This window comes from Haliotis rubra, unplaced genomic scaffold (genome assembly GCF_003918875.1).
Source record: "Haliotis rubra isolate DU_JTF1 unplaced genomic scaffold, ASM391887v1 Scf81, whole genome shotgun sequence".
NCBI classification, from domain to species: Eukaryota; Metazoa; Mollusca; class Gastropoda; order Lepetellida; family Haliotidae; genus Haliotis; species Haliotis rubra.
Window position 1 is genome coordinate 75,428 of NW_025767535.1, and position 15,024 is coordinate 90,451.

General features: G+C 39.4%; 1 protein-coding gene across 1 annotated transcript; it reads right to left on the reverse strand.

Moving 5' to 3' along the window:
• Positions 1-11,648: 11,648 nt before the first annotated feature.
• LOC124261812 lies at positions 11,649-12,220 on the reverse strand. The gene is made up of 2 exons (XM_046696188.1): positions 11,940-12,220; positions 11,649-11,828 (listed from the first exon to the last, which is right to left on the reverse strand). The coding sequence occupies exons 1-2, from the start codon at positions 12,063-12,065 to the stop codon at positions 11,649-11,651; spliced, it is 306 nt and encodes a 101-aa protein (XP_046552144.1). The 5' UTR covers positions 12,066-12,220.
• Between the last annotated feature and the right edge of the window lie 2,804 nt (positions 12,221-15,024).

Sequence of the window (15,024 nt, forward strand, 5' to 3'; positions counted from 1 at the left end):
TCTGAGGCGTGTTTTAACGTTGACCTATACATCGATCGAGTTCATCCCATAGGTGTTCTGTCGGGTTTGGTGATCTGGAAGGCCATGGCTGGAGATTGACGTAAAAATGGCACGGTAGCGGTCCGTGACGCGTGCTGTATGTGAAGTAGCGTTGACATGCTGTAACAACTCCCCCTGTCGGTCCATAATCGGAAGCATGTGAGGTGTAAGGACTCCGTTGATGTACCGATTTGCTGTCACATTCCCCTAAACCACCACTAAATCAGATCTTTGTGCGCTGTATATCGCATCTCACACCATGCATGACACTGCCTCCACCGAATCTGTCGACCTGTCGACTGCAATTATGTACAATACGTTCATTTCTCCAACGGTAGACACACTGTCTTCCATCTCGCCGGTGAAGAAGAAATCGTGATTCATCACTGAGCCAGACTCTCCTCCAATTTCTAAGGTTCCAGTTCCTGACTCTACGACATAACCTCAAGCGATTGCGGCGATGGAAGTCTCTCAAAAAAAGGGCAACAACTGGCCTTTCGGTCAAATCCCCACTTCACGCAATCGATTCCTGACACTGTGATCGGAAATTCTTCTGAAACCAGGCTGTGGCAAGACGATGACGCAAGTCAGCAACCCGGATGTAGCGGTCCTGGGCTTTGGTTTTAGCTCTTGGACGGCCGCTTCACGGACGATCTTGGGCAGAATTGGTCTGCAGGAAACAATTCCAAAGGCGAAATATAATGCTCTGATGTGGAAATGTTGGGCAACTGCAGACTGTGACTCCCCAGCTTCACGGCGGTCTATGGGGATGTTTCGATTGGCGGCACTCAGTCGTGGCATGATGATTTCCTCTTTTCAAGGCAAAGTGAGTGAGTGAGTTCAGTTTTACGCCGCACTCAGCAATATTCCAGTTATATGGCGGCAGTCTGTCAATAATCGAGTCTGGACCAGACAATCCAGTGATCTACATCATGAACATCGATCTACGCAATTGGGAACCAATGACATGTGTCAACCAAGTCAGCGAGTCTGACCACCCGATCCCGTTAGTCGCCTCTTACGATAAGCATAGTCGCCTTTTGTGGCAAGCATGGGTTGCTGAAGACCTATTCTACCCCGGATCTTCACGGATCTTCCAGGCAAAGATGAATGACAAAATTACACACAACGTTTGCCTTTTTATAGTGATTGATACCGCATGATTTTCCACTTACTTGCATGTGCAGTTTGCTTTGCATGTTTTCTTGGTGACGTTTTGCGAATATTACTTCAAACGCTTTTGCCGCGTTTTGCTGCTGAAGTTGTTTACAATCGCACAAAGATGACGTTTGTTGTGACCTTAAATATAGAATGGTCTTAAGTGTAGAATAATCATGAATATTCATCAGTGGGCGGAGCTTATGTGCTACGTCACATACACGGCCTAGTATCTTCCGCAGAACAAGTGAAGGAACAGACGTTTGGGAAAGAAATAGTATATTTGCATTGTTTTTGCCGCAGATATTACATGAGTCCAATATTCTCAAAATCACCTATGCGCTTCTCTTTTTAAAGAGTGTATGTAGAATAACTGCTCGCATACCCAGTCTTCATCACCCATGAGGTACTCGTGAAGTGTTGAGTACTGTTTAATGACAACAGCTATTCCACCGCTGAGACCCGTTTGGAATTGGTCCTCCGGACCTCATTACTGGTCGTAAAAGGCAACTGGATTGCAACCTATTTGCCATGGTTTGCGCCCCTGTGTCAGTGGAGGAAGGAATTCTGGTGGCTGAGGCACTGGATCCAGGAAAAGCGTTCATTTGCCCAATACACCACTTCGGCCTTTACTTCACCAATACAGGTGGTAGAATGAAGCGGGTGCTATCAATCTGCTGGTCACGCCAAGCCCATTCCTACTGCTATGTGATGTTGCACAAAGTTAATAAGAAATGATAACTTTAACTCGAATTTCATTTTTCCTTTTGCTGGAGTCTTATGGGCCAATCTGGTGCAAACATTATTTTTGTTAGTTTTTTACAGCTTGAGTAAATCCTTAGTGCTTCAAGACGGAAACGGGGCGGCGGGGTAGCCTAGAGGTTAAGGCGTTCGCTCGTCACGCGGAAGACCCGGGTTCGATTCCTAACATGGGTTCAATTTGTGAAGCCCTTTTCTGGTGCCCAGAGCCGTGATGTTGCTGGAAATTATAGAGGAATTTCATTAATTGATACTCTGAGTAAAACTCCAGCCGCTATCCTGAACAAGAGGCACCACTTATGGTGTGATTAGAACCATGTTATCTCTGAACTCCAGGCATGTTTCAGGCCTGGTTACTCCACTATCGATCAGGTATTTACTTTGCAAGCAATGATTCAGAAGTACATATCCAAGAAAAAAGGCAGATTTTACTGTACATTTATAGATTTTAGTAAAGCGTTTGATTGTGTAAACCACAATGTTTTGTTTCAAACTTTATACAATATAGGTGTACGAGCTAAATTTCTTGACTTTATTGTCTCTATGTATTCATCATTATCATGCTGTGTAAGAACAGATGGTGGATTAACAGAGTACTTTAAGTTTAATATTGGAACCCGCCAGGGGTGTATTATGAGTCCTCTTATATTTGTTATCTTTATAAACCAATTGTCTGTAATGCTCGAAGAGAAAGGAGGTAGGGTATATTTGTTTCACAAGAACATCAAAATATTGTAGCATTATTCTTTGCTGATGATGTATCAGGGGTATCTGATTCTACTATCAATCTACAAAAAAAATAAATGTTCAAGAACAATTTTGTGCAGCAACTGGTATGAAGGTAAACATACAAAAAACTAAGATAATGGTATTCCGAAGAGGTGGTCCCCTACAAAGTTACGAGAAATCGTACTTTACAGGTAAGAAAACTGATGTTGTTGATAATAAGTAATAGGTATCTTGGGGTTGTCTTCACACCAACTTTGTCATGGTCAAAGGCACAAAGCTGTTTAGCAGCTCAGGCTAACAAGGCACTGATGTCATTATATCATTATCAAAGAAACAATGGTTTTGTCTTTTGTACTGATGCTTTCAAGATATTTGATGCAATTATTGTTCCAATTATTTCATATGGAGCTGATGTTTGGGGTACCCACTATTGTAAAAGCATTGAAAGAGTACACACTAGCTTCTGCAAGCGAATACTAAGGTTACATAAGAACACATGTGATGTTATGGCACTTGGTGAATGTGGTAGAGTACCACTTCAGTATAACTATATATTAAAACTAATAAAATATTGGTGTAGAATAATTCAATTAGATTATAATCGTTTACCTTGTCAGTCTTACTTAATGCTTAAAAACCTTGATGATGTGGGTAAAACTACTTGGGCCTCTCATGTGAGAAACATTTTATTTCAATTCGGTTTCGGATTGTGTGGATGTCAAGATATTGGCAATGTGACAATGTTTATTTCTATTTTTAAACATTTGACTCCTTGAGCCAGGAATGGCATTGTATTACGTCACAGTTGAACAAGTGTCAAACTTATTGTCTATTTAAAACTATGTTACATGTTGAGTCTTATGTTTCAATTGACATTCCACAGCATTTAAGAACTGTTATCTGTAAATTCAGGTAAATTTCAATTATGTTGTTTTCTTTGTCTATTATGTTGTTTCATTGTTATATACAGTATATATATGCAGCTCCTACACTTCCTGTATCACTCTTGCTTGATAACGGTACAAGAATCTGTATCGAAATGTCGCACTCACGAAATAAAGAAGTTGTTATCCATAAAACTTGTTCTATATTGTAATAATTTCAGGCTAGAAATTGAAACAGGAAGGCATTGCAATTTAACTGCTGGTGAAAGATTTTGCTTATATTGTCATTGTAAAAATTTATTTCTTGTTGAAGAGGAATTTCATGTCTTGATGATCTGTCAGCGTTATGAAGCCGAAGGCACCCGTGAAGAGCCACCTCCTCATGGTGGGTGCTGGGTAACGCTAAGCGCTCTTCAATCCCACGTGTGGACCCGGGGGCATATTTGGTCCACCACCCTGTTTGCCGTGGGTTGCGCCCCTGTGTCGGTGGAGGACGGGAGTCTGGTGGTTGAGGGCACTGGTTCCAGGAACAGTGTTCCTTTGCCCAACACACCACTTCGCCCCTTACTTCACCTAGACGGGTGGTTGAATGGGCCCGGTTCAACCAATCGGCTGGTCATGCCAAGCCCTGTGTATGTATATTTTGATACAGAAGTTTTAGACATTTTGTAAAATGTTTTGTCAGATGTCTTGGCTTATGATTATATTCAAATTCGAAAATATTTCAGTTTTGTAGTTTGCCTAGAGTCCTATGCCCAGAAGGCGGTGGCTCATGGGCCAATCTGGTGGAGTAATTATTTATAAGTATATCATCCTAGTATCCTTGGTGGAAATCCACTTGTAATTAGCATTGTCTATATGATACTCCGTGGTGGGTGGGGAGCTTGGATGACGAACCAATATACCAGCAATCATGGACTACCAAATCCCAAACAAAAAAACCAAACGTTCACTAGACAATGATGATCAGCAACGACCCTCTATACTCATTGATTACTGGCCATGGTTTTTGGTTCTAGAGACTCTTGACAAGACTCCGTTAAAATTAAATCCATTTGCTATTTCAAAAGGTGTCTCTGGCATTGCAGGTGAGGTAAAAAACATCAAACGCTTGCGTTCAGGATCGCTGCTAATTGCATGTAGCAGAAAACAACAAGCTACCAACCTGTTATCAACTGATATGTTTATCGGAGTCCCGGTGTTAGTTTCTGCTCACAGAACGCTGATTTCTAGCAAAGGTATTGTTCGAGACCGTGAGCATCTTCTAGCAGACATGACTGAGCTCGATATTGTATCCGAGATGAAAGATCAAGGAGTATCTTTCGTCAAACGTTTTACAACTATCTGTTTTCATTTTCAGCTCCAAATCCTCCAAAGTCAATCAAAGCAGGTTACTGCAATCTGAATGTTGACTTATATACTCTCCCAAAAAAGATACACATATAGGAATTTCAACTGTATTTTTAGGTTTATTTTGAAACATCTTGTAGGCTTTATGAGACAATGAAATATAGCGAAATTGCACACTGGGAATGCAGACTTATCCGTCTTTGGCACCAACTCGAGGAAAGTCAGTTTGAGTGTCATATGGAGACGTGTGGTGGCGCTGAAGTCAATACCTCGTGTGACCACCGTGGGCATCCAGAACTGCACGGCATCGCCTCGGCATCGAACGAATAAGTCTCAGAATCTCGTGTTGCCCAATCGCAGCCCACTCTGCCTGTAGTGCCTGTGAGAGTTGCTGAAGTGTCTGGGGCTGAGGGTTACGGCGTCGCACCCGTCTGTCCAGGGCATCCCACAGATGTTCGATCGGGTTTAAGTCCGGTGATCTTGAGGGCCAGGGGAGCACATTGATGTTGTGGTTCTGGAGGAAGTCGCTAGTGTGACGTGCTGTGTGGGGCCTGGCATTGTCCTGTTGAAACAAATCCCTCTGGCGATCAATGATTAGAAAGAGGTGTGGGCGTAGGATTTCGTCACAGTACCATTGAGCTGACAGGTTGCCCTGGATCATCACCAAATCACTTCTACTACGGCAGGTGATCGCTCCCCACATCATAACACTTCCCCGGCCGAATCTGTCCACCTGGGGAACGCAAGCGTCGGCGAAACGTTCACGTCGACGTCTGTACACCCGCATTCTTCCATCGCGTCGTTCCAATAGAAATCGTGATTCATCACTGAACCAGATTCTACGTCAATTCGGTAGGTTCCAGGCCTGAACGTTGGCACTTCAAGCAAACCAATGGCGATATGATGGTTGGCTTCACTTAGACGTGTCATTTTGCGTTGATCCCCAACTTGCACGTGCATTACATGTGAATTGTGTATTCTGTGACACTACACGCCGAAATTGAAAATCATGCTGTTAAATACGGGTATTTTACGGATGGTGCGTTTTGTTGTGCTGTTTCAAAACATAAACACCATAGGACTCATAAACAGAGCAAAACCTTTTGTAAAATGAATCACGTTTTAATTCCTTGCTACATGAAATTGTTATTTTCATGATGCGTTTCTTTTTTGGGAGAGTATATATTCCAAATCCTTAAGTGTCAAATGTACGGTCATGGTGTTAATACTTGCACATTGTCTGTTACATGTGCTCACTGTGCTGAGAATACACATGTAACAGAAGATTGTGACAGTAATAACAAAAAAATGTGCAAATTGTTCTTGAAGTCATTCATCATTTTCTAAAGAATGTTTAATTTGGAAAAGGCAAATGGAAATTAATCAAATCAAATTTTCCAAGAACATCAGTTTTGCTGAAGCAAAAAAGATTGTCCAATCTACTGAACACACTGAAACGTACGCCTCCGTCACCAAAACACCTGAAACGTCCTCAAAAAGAACATCTTCACCAATAATGACTTCGTCAAGCTCATGTCAGACTGACCTGACATGGGTGAATACGGATATCCCCCTGTCTATCTCACCTGGACAGTCTACTCAGACAGATACAATAGTTTCTACCGAACAAATCGTATCTCCTACAACCAACACTCCTCAGCCTGATAGAAAATTAAAAATAAACTGCAAAATCGAAATTCAAGACAAGAACAGAAACGTCCAAATCAAATCGAACACCTAAAGGGTCAGATAATAAAATAAAATTGTTTAACAAGTTTGGATCACTGGAGGAAATGTATGTATCTGATCACACCCATCCAAGGGCACATAGCATGTCGCCCTTAAAGACAGTGCGGGGTAGATCCCCAAGCAACCCATCTAAACGATAGTCCATTCCAAAACTATAGTACAGTGGAATTGTAGAGGATTAAGGTCCAATTTTAATGAGTTGCAGCTATTAGTCCAAGATTTTGCACCATCAGCTTTCTGTCTGCAGGAAACTTATCTGAAGCAGACAGATATTTTTAATTTACGTCAGTTCGTTGCATATAATTCTTTTTCCGCTCCGAGTGACAGGGCCACTGGAGGGTCTTCAATACATGTTAAGCAGGATGTTATCAATAGTCCTGTAACACTTTCAACTAATCTCCAAGCCGTTGCAGTGAGACTTACTCACCACGTTACCTTTACAATATGCTCTCTATATATTCCGCCTTCTTCAACACTTCAGCAGTCTGATCTTCAAGCTCTCTATGACCAACTTCCTAAACCTTGTATTATAATGGGTGATCTCAATGGCCATAACCCGATCTGGGGTGGTACACACACTAACTCAAAAGGTAAAATACTGGAAGATTTTATCTCCAATAATGATTTGTGTATATACAATGACGATTCAAGCACTTACCTGCACCCTGCAACCGGCACCTACTCTTCTCTAGATTTGTCTCTTGCAGACTCTAATCTACTTAATGAAATTTGATTGGTCAGTCCACAATGACCTCTGTGGAACTGACCACTTTCCAACTATCCTATCAAAAATTAATCCATCTGACTCTCCATCGTATACGAGATGGAATTTTTCCAAGGCAGACTGGTCCTTATTTCAAACGTTATGCACATCTAAACTCAGACCTGAATGTTTCAGTGATATAACCGATCCTATTCGTGTTTTTTTCTGATATTTTAAATGAAATAGCTGATGAGTGTATACCAAAGTCCCCTACGACTCCACATGTACGAAAACCATGGTTTAATACAGATTGTAGAAAAGCGAGGGAAAAGACAGAGCATTATTTCCGCCATCATCCAACTGTTCATCACTTAAATAAATTTAAAATACTTTATGCAAAGGCACTTCGTACCTTTAAACAAAACAAACGACAATCTTGGAGAAGTTATGTCTCCAAAATTAATTCACGCGCCCCAATGTCTAAGGTATGGAACATGGTTCAAAGAATTAAAGGCAAAGGTTCAAAATCTGCTGATAACTTAATTACTGACAAGTCTAAAATTGCAAATAAAATTGGCAAAACTCTTGCCAAAAAGTCAACACCGGCAAATTATGTCCCTGAGTTTCAGAGATATCAGAAACAACAGGAAAAGACAAAATTTAATGTCGAATCAAATAACGGTCAAGATTATAATGAAGTGTTTTCATTACATGAGCTACATACAGCTCTTGAGCAGGCTCACGACACTGCAGCAGGTGATGATAATGTACATTACCAGCTACTGAAACACTTACCTGAACCATGTCTGATGACACTTTTAGATATATTTGACCAAATATGGACGTCTGGAGAATTTCCTCCTTCATGGCGTAATGCCATTGTAGTCCCAATAGCAAAACCTGGCAGGGATCATACAGATCCGTCGAATTACAGACCGATATCTCTAACTAGCTGTGTCTGTAAAACCATGAAACGTATGGTGAATAATAGATTCACTTGGTATCTTGAAACCAATAATCTCATAACAAATATTCAATGTGGTTTCAGGAAAAATCGTAGTACCATTGACCATTTGGTACGTTTAGAATCCTTTGTTAAAAATGCTATAGTAAATAAACAACATGCTGTATCAATTTTCTTTAATCTTGAGAAAGCTTATGATACGACCTGGAAGCATGGCATTTTTAAGGATTAACATGAGTTTGGTTTGAGGGGTCGTTTACCTCTTTTTATATCACAGTTTTAAGAAACAGGCAATTTCAAGTCCGAGTGGGTTCAACCCTGTCTGATCATTACAATCAGGATCAGGGTGTCCCTCAAGGCAGTATTTTGTCTGTCACTTTATTTAGTATCAAGATCAACAGTTAATCCAAAGTTTTAAACGATTCAATCGATGGATCACTTTTTGTGGATGATTTTACTATTTCTTGTCGTGGTAAAAATATGCATACTATTGAACGGCAATTGCAGTTGTGTTAAAATACATAAATAAATGGTGTCTTGAAAACGGCTTTAAATTTTCCAAGTCCAAAACTAATTGTCTACACTTTTGTAGAAAATATAAACCGCATAAAGACCCAGAACTATCTCTAAATGGCACTCCCATCAAAGTTGTCAAGGAGGCCAAGTTCTTGGGTCTAATTTTTTACTCCCATTTAACTTTTTGCCGCATATTAAATCCCTTTAAAGCTAAATGCCTGAAGGCCCTTGATTTGTTGAAAGTTGCTTCCAACTCAAAATGGGAGGGATCAAGCTACCCTCCTCCACCTATATCGATCATTATCCCGCCTGACACCTAAAACTACTTGATTCTGTCCATCACCAAGGCCTGAGACTTTGTCTTGGGTCCTTTAGAACCTCTCCTGTTGACAGCCTCTATGTTGAAGCTGATGAGCCATCCCTTAACCAATGTCGTATTAAATTATCATTACAGTATATAACAAAACTCTATTCTAACGAGTCTAATCATGCTTTTAACTGTGTTTTCAATCCTCTTTATGAGGATTTATACAACAAAAAGTCTTGTTCCGCCTCTTGGGCTAAGAATTAATTTCTGCTGCCGGCATTGAGCTGGAAAATATATCTCCTTACCGTCTTCTTTCTTCTCCTCCTTGGCAACTGGTGAGGCCTGAAGTTGACCTAAATCTGACAAAGTTTAAGAAATCTGAAACTAATGGATTACAGTATAAACAAGAATATAATCAATTAAAAAATACATATAATACATACAAATCCTTATTTACAGATGGGTCCAAGGATGGTGGCGCAGTGGCTTGTGCCACTGTCATTGGATCCAGAACAATATCTTCTCGAATACCAAATAACAGCTCTATTTTAACAGCAGAAGCATACGCCATATTAACAGCTCTTAAATATATTAATAAACACCGTAAATATAAACAATACATAATCTTTTCCGATTCTCTTTCGTGTCTTCAGGCTATTAAAAATCTGTCTTGTAAACATCCACTTTTAATAGAAATTATTGAATTATATAATGAGATTGCTACTGGCCAATGCGACATCGTCTTTTGTTGGTTACCCAGCCACGTTGGCATTTCTGGGAACACAATGGCCGATCTTGCTGCCAAGGCAGCACTCAACAAATCTGTAACACCACTTCTTATTCCATACTCTGATTTTAAAGCTAGCATTAGAACTTACATCCGTGATCTGATGCAAAAGAAGTGGGACACCCAAGTAGGTATTAATAAATTACATGAAATAAAACCCTATGTTGGTTACACCTACTTGGGTTGTCAGTCCAGATTTGAAGAGGTCATCATGCGACGATGTCGCATTGGCCGTACGCGTTATACTCACAAATACTTGTTAAAAGGTAAAGACCCTCCATTTTGTATCCCTTGTGATGAGAGAGTCATGGTCAAGCATATCATGCTTGACTGTGTTGAATTCTCCATCATAAGGGATAAATATTTCAATGTGAAAACAGTTAAAGGTCACATGCAACCAAAAAATCAAACATAATTAAAACACAATTATCACTTCTTCACGACATATAATATGCATTGCTGATTATGAAAAAACAAATAAACAAAATTAGAAGCGTATAATCGCAAATCAAAAGTGCAATATTTTGTACTTGGGTTTACCTCCCTCGAAACGAAGCAGCCGGATACCGAACCCAGTCAGAGCGGGTGGGTGTGCACTCAAGTGTAACGGCTGGTTCATTAGCAGATGCCGCCTTCACGGCTCATTGTGTGTGTATATATAGAGATGTTGGGTTTTGTAAAGGGAACTAGTCAAAAGGGCCGAAGGACAAAAGGGCCGAGAAGTGCCTAGTCAAAAGGGCCGATGGAAAAAGTCAAAAGGGCCGAGGTGAAAGTCAAAAGGGCCGTGACAAAAAGTCAAAAGGGACGAGGTGAAAGTCAAATGGGCCGAATAGAAAAAAAGTTTAGAAAGGTTTTACATTATTTATTGACACATATAGCATAATATCAGCATAACATTACTAAAGCATGTAGCCAAGTTTTTATGTAATGACAATACATATATTTAATCAACACAAGTTCACATAATTAACAAAAATGACATTATGGCAATTTACACAAGTTCATTCGTTCATAATTTACACAATTTCATAATTGGTGCGGACTGACTGGTTGAATACACACCAACTGACCACTGTGAAGCTGGAGTGACTCATCCACTGTCGCTCCATGTAGTCACAGAGACCAACCAGCTTCTGTGACGACGCTCTCAAGACAAGAAAAGGAACAGAAGATGACTTTGAAACATGTGGCTATATGAATATGATGCTTATACGAATGAATGAATGTGTTCCTGGCAATGTCGCCAGATGGCTTGTGTAAGATGGAAAACACAGCCGCGTAGCTTGACATCGGGGAGGAGTTGATCAAATACCTTCCATGTGGCAGCTTCGAAATCCATCATAATGCATCGGACTTGGGGTGGACGGGGTAGGACGTGCAGCATCTTCGTATGACTTTCAAATTCCAATTCCAAATCTTTCGGATTCTTTGGCCGAAGTTTTTCTCTACACCTGTTGGCGATACGAGCTAAATATTCAGGGTTGTCTCTGCTCCCGGATAGCAGTATTGGATCTACCATATCGCTGGTGATATCCTCAGCTATTGACCTAGCAGACTTAAACAGGTCTTGCGTTGCAGTTCTCTTCACCTATAACAACAAGGTTGATTGATCCAATTAAGAATCAATTCAATTCGTTAACATTTACCAATTAACAATTAAAGATGTTCAATTGACAATTTAACTAATCCTAATTAGGAATCAATCAATATAAAGTACTACTCACCTGAGCTCTTACTTGGACTGAAACAATTTTGCCTGCCTCTGCTGTGTGGCTGTGGTTATGTTTGCCTGGCACTCTGTCTCCTGTTGAATTGGTCTCGGCAACAGTTGCCTTACAGGGACGTTTGCTACATCTGTAGTCAATCTTATTCTGAGTGACCTCCTGAAAGATGTAATAATATAACGTTAATATAACGTCAAAAACAATAACATTAAATATAGAAATATCCAGGTATAGTATGGTTGATATAATAGGATTAAGATGTAACAATACCTTTATTACGTAGGTGAATCCATTCCTGTCTACCAGCTTGGGTTTTGATTTCTGTGAGCCGTCCAATACCAACGTGTATAGAGGATCTTCCACCTCCTGCTCCTCCGCAAGAATATCCTCCTCCATTGATCTGTTATGTCAATAGAAAATTGTGTTATTAAAATACATAAACTTGAAAATATATAATATATATAATTGTTTGATCGGCATTAAGTTATATGTTATACATTATGATGTTGAATATACTTACACTTCCTGAACTTCAAGAGTGTCATCGAAAGCAACTGATGGAGCTTCTATTGAAGAATCCAACTGGAGAGTGAAGTTAGGAATAGATGTCTTGCATAAATGACTCAAGAAATTAAATTCTTCTCCACTTCTGCATAAGTCCAGGTAGCCGTCACGAGTCATCCCTGTGCAACAAATCCTGTGTGTCCATGACTGACATTGATCACACTCTAAGGCATGCTGATTTCTTCTTATAGTCTTAGGGCACTGTGCACACTGGACAGCCAAAACAAACATCCCACACAGATTAGTCATGAGACTGAGTCTCATGTTCAAATTCCATTGAAAATAAACAAAAAACAACAAACTAAACACTATTCATACTATTTTACTACGTAATTTATTAAATTTTATTTTATTTTCGGCCCTTTTTTCGGCCTTTTTGACTTTTCATTTCGGCCTATTTGACTTTTAGCCTCGGCCCTTTTGACTCTTTTTTTCGGCCCTTTTGTCTTTCGGCCCTTTTGACTACAACCCTTTGTAAATACATGCTCATTTTTTTGTGTATAACATTTTACAATCAACAGACATCATAACATGTCATGTGTTCAAGTATCACACCTGCCTGTCTGTGTAATTACATAATGTGACAGAGACCGAACTCGGGCCATAAATCAATGCGTTTTGTTTATGGTGTATAGCCTGATGGGTGTTAAGTTCAAACTGCATGTGGTCAGTGATCGCAGTTGTGTATTGAATATTGTCATTAGCAGACAGGCAGGCAGACACATAGGTGTCAATAAAACAGACATTGAGTTTTGTCTGTGACAACGACATATCTATATCACAGTTAGAAATTCTGTCAACGCTAAATAATGACATTGCTTTTAAGTATCGAACTGAGAAAGTGACTCGGTAAGAAGAACGTGTGGTGAAATAGACAAATGAAATTATATTAACAGTTTATTTACTGTCATAACATATAAAAAGCTCGAGCCTGTGAGATATCAACAAAACATTATGAAAATAGCTCACACCAAAGCCTTCACCGAGTATTCACCAGACAGCCCGCTTCCAAGTTGCGCGAACCTATTTCACTGCGCACGTGCTATGAGCGCAGCCCAGCTGTTGAAACCCGTATTCCCCAGAAAAGTCTGGGGAAAATTAGTGAAACGTTTGAACTCCGATTTCGCGCGTTTTTTTTCATCGCGTTATTTTTCAACTTTATAAGTTGAATTTGCATTTTTGACGCTTTGTTTCGGTAAGTCCATACCGAAAGGTATCAGAATCTGCAAAGTTGTGTTTTACGTTGCATGTGACCGTTAAGGATCTTTTTAACACTGTTAATTTTCATTTAATAATTGGTTTTATAAAAGAAATTGATTTCATAGATGAATTTTGAATAATATGTTATGTAGATAGATGTATTTTAATGATTGGTAGTTTAGATTAGTAAACTTAGATTGTTAGTGGCTGTATCCTCAAAGGGGTTAAAGTACCGTAAAAGTATTGTCCTCCTGAGAGGGTACGTAAGTCCCAAGTAAAATATAAATTATCACATTTTAAATGTAGTATTTTTGTTATTTTATCTGTTGGCTAAATTTTCCTTCAATCGCCAGCGGCTGAAGGGATGGTGTAAATCCAGCTAGGATCCATTCAGGTAGCAAAAGTAATGTCAGTCCCCATGGTTCCTAGTATGGTGATCTACCTTCAGTTGTTGGCGATCTATAGCCCGTGTTTTATACTGTATTGTCTTCTTTAATTGGGATTTTTTTAGCTTTCCTCGCTAGTTTTATATTCATATCTTTGATTCTCTAGTATCGTTACTGTCCATCGTCGACAGGTTTTAATCTTCCAAATGTTTTTTCATCTTTTATTGTATGGATTGTTTTCGTCACGATATGGCTGAGATATTGCCGATGTGACGTTAAATATTAACTCACTCACTCACTATGAAGCCGAAAGAAGAGAATGTCTTCATAATAGCATTAGAAATAGCTCTTCTATGGACAATTTAATTAGAATTATGTCAGGTACTAAATGTAATATTAAGTTTGGCAAGGTTTTTATATAAAGTCTTTAGGGTAAGAAATACAACAAATTATTATTAGATCTTCAGTAGGTATGCTGAAATATTGTTTGATAGTTTAGTGTAGCATCTCTATTGTTATTTTACGAAAGTTTTTTTTGTCTCGTCCGGTGACAAGATACCTGTAATATGACTATCATGAATACATTTGTTCTGGTAAATCTAGAACAGTTTTCTTTTCAACCAGTAATGGTGTTCGTCAGGGATGCATGCTCAGTCCGCTACTTTTCATCCTATTCATCAATAAACTTGCAGACGATCTCCATCATGGCAATACTCCTGGAATTTATGTAAATGAATACACAGAAGCTATTAAGATATTACTGTTCGCGGATGACGTTGCACTACTAGGAGATAGCATTGTTGATTTACAAAGAAAATTAGACATTCTTGAAGATTTTTGTAACACGTGGGGTTTTGAAGTAAATCTGGATAAATCTAAGGTGGTTGTTTTTCGAAACGGAGGACGCGTTAAGAGAAATGAAAAATGTTTTTTTAAAGGTCTACCTGTAGAGGCCACCCCTTATTATAAATATTTAGGAATTGTATTTTCATCTCGTTTAGTTTGGTCCAAAGCATGTGAAACGCTATCTTTACAAGCCAGACGTGCATGTTTCCCTCTGTTTCAACTGTTCACCAAGTATCAAAGTATGTCTTTAACTATTGCTAATAATACTATGGAAGTGAAATTTGGGGCTATACTTATAGAACGTGTATTGAAAAGGTTCATAGTGAGTACTATAAAAGATTTCTGTCACTCAGTAAAAA

Bases quoted from the DNA above. Each gene is read 5' to 3' on its own strand.
- LOC124261812 (XM_046696188.1), bottom strand. From the start codon at position 12,065: ATGGAGGAGGATATTCTTGCGGAGGAGCAGGAGGTGGAAGATCCTCTA. The intron at 11,829-11,939 runs GTATTGTTACAT...TACATCTTTCAG, and splicing joins GATTCACCTACGTAATAAAG to GAGGTCACTCAGAATAAGAT.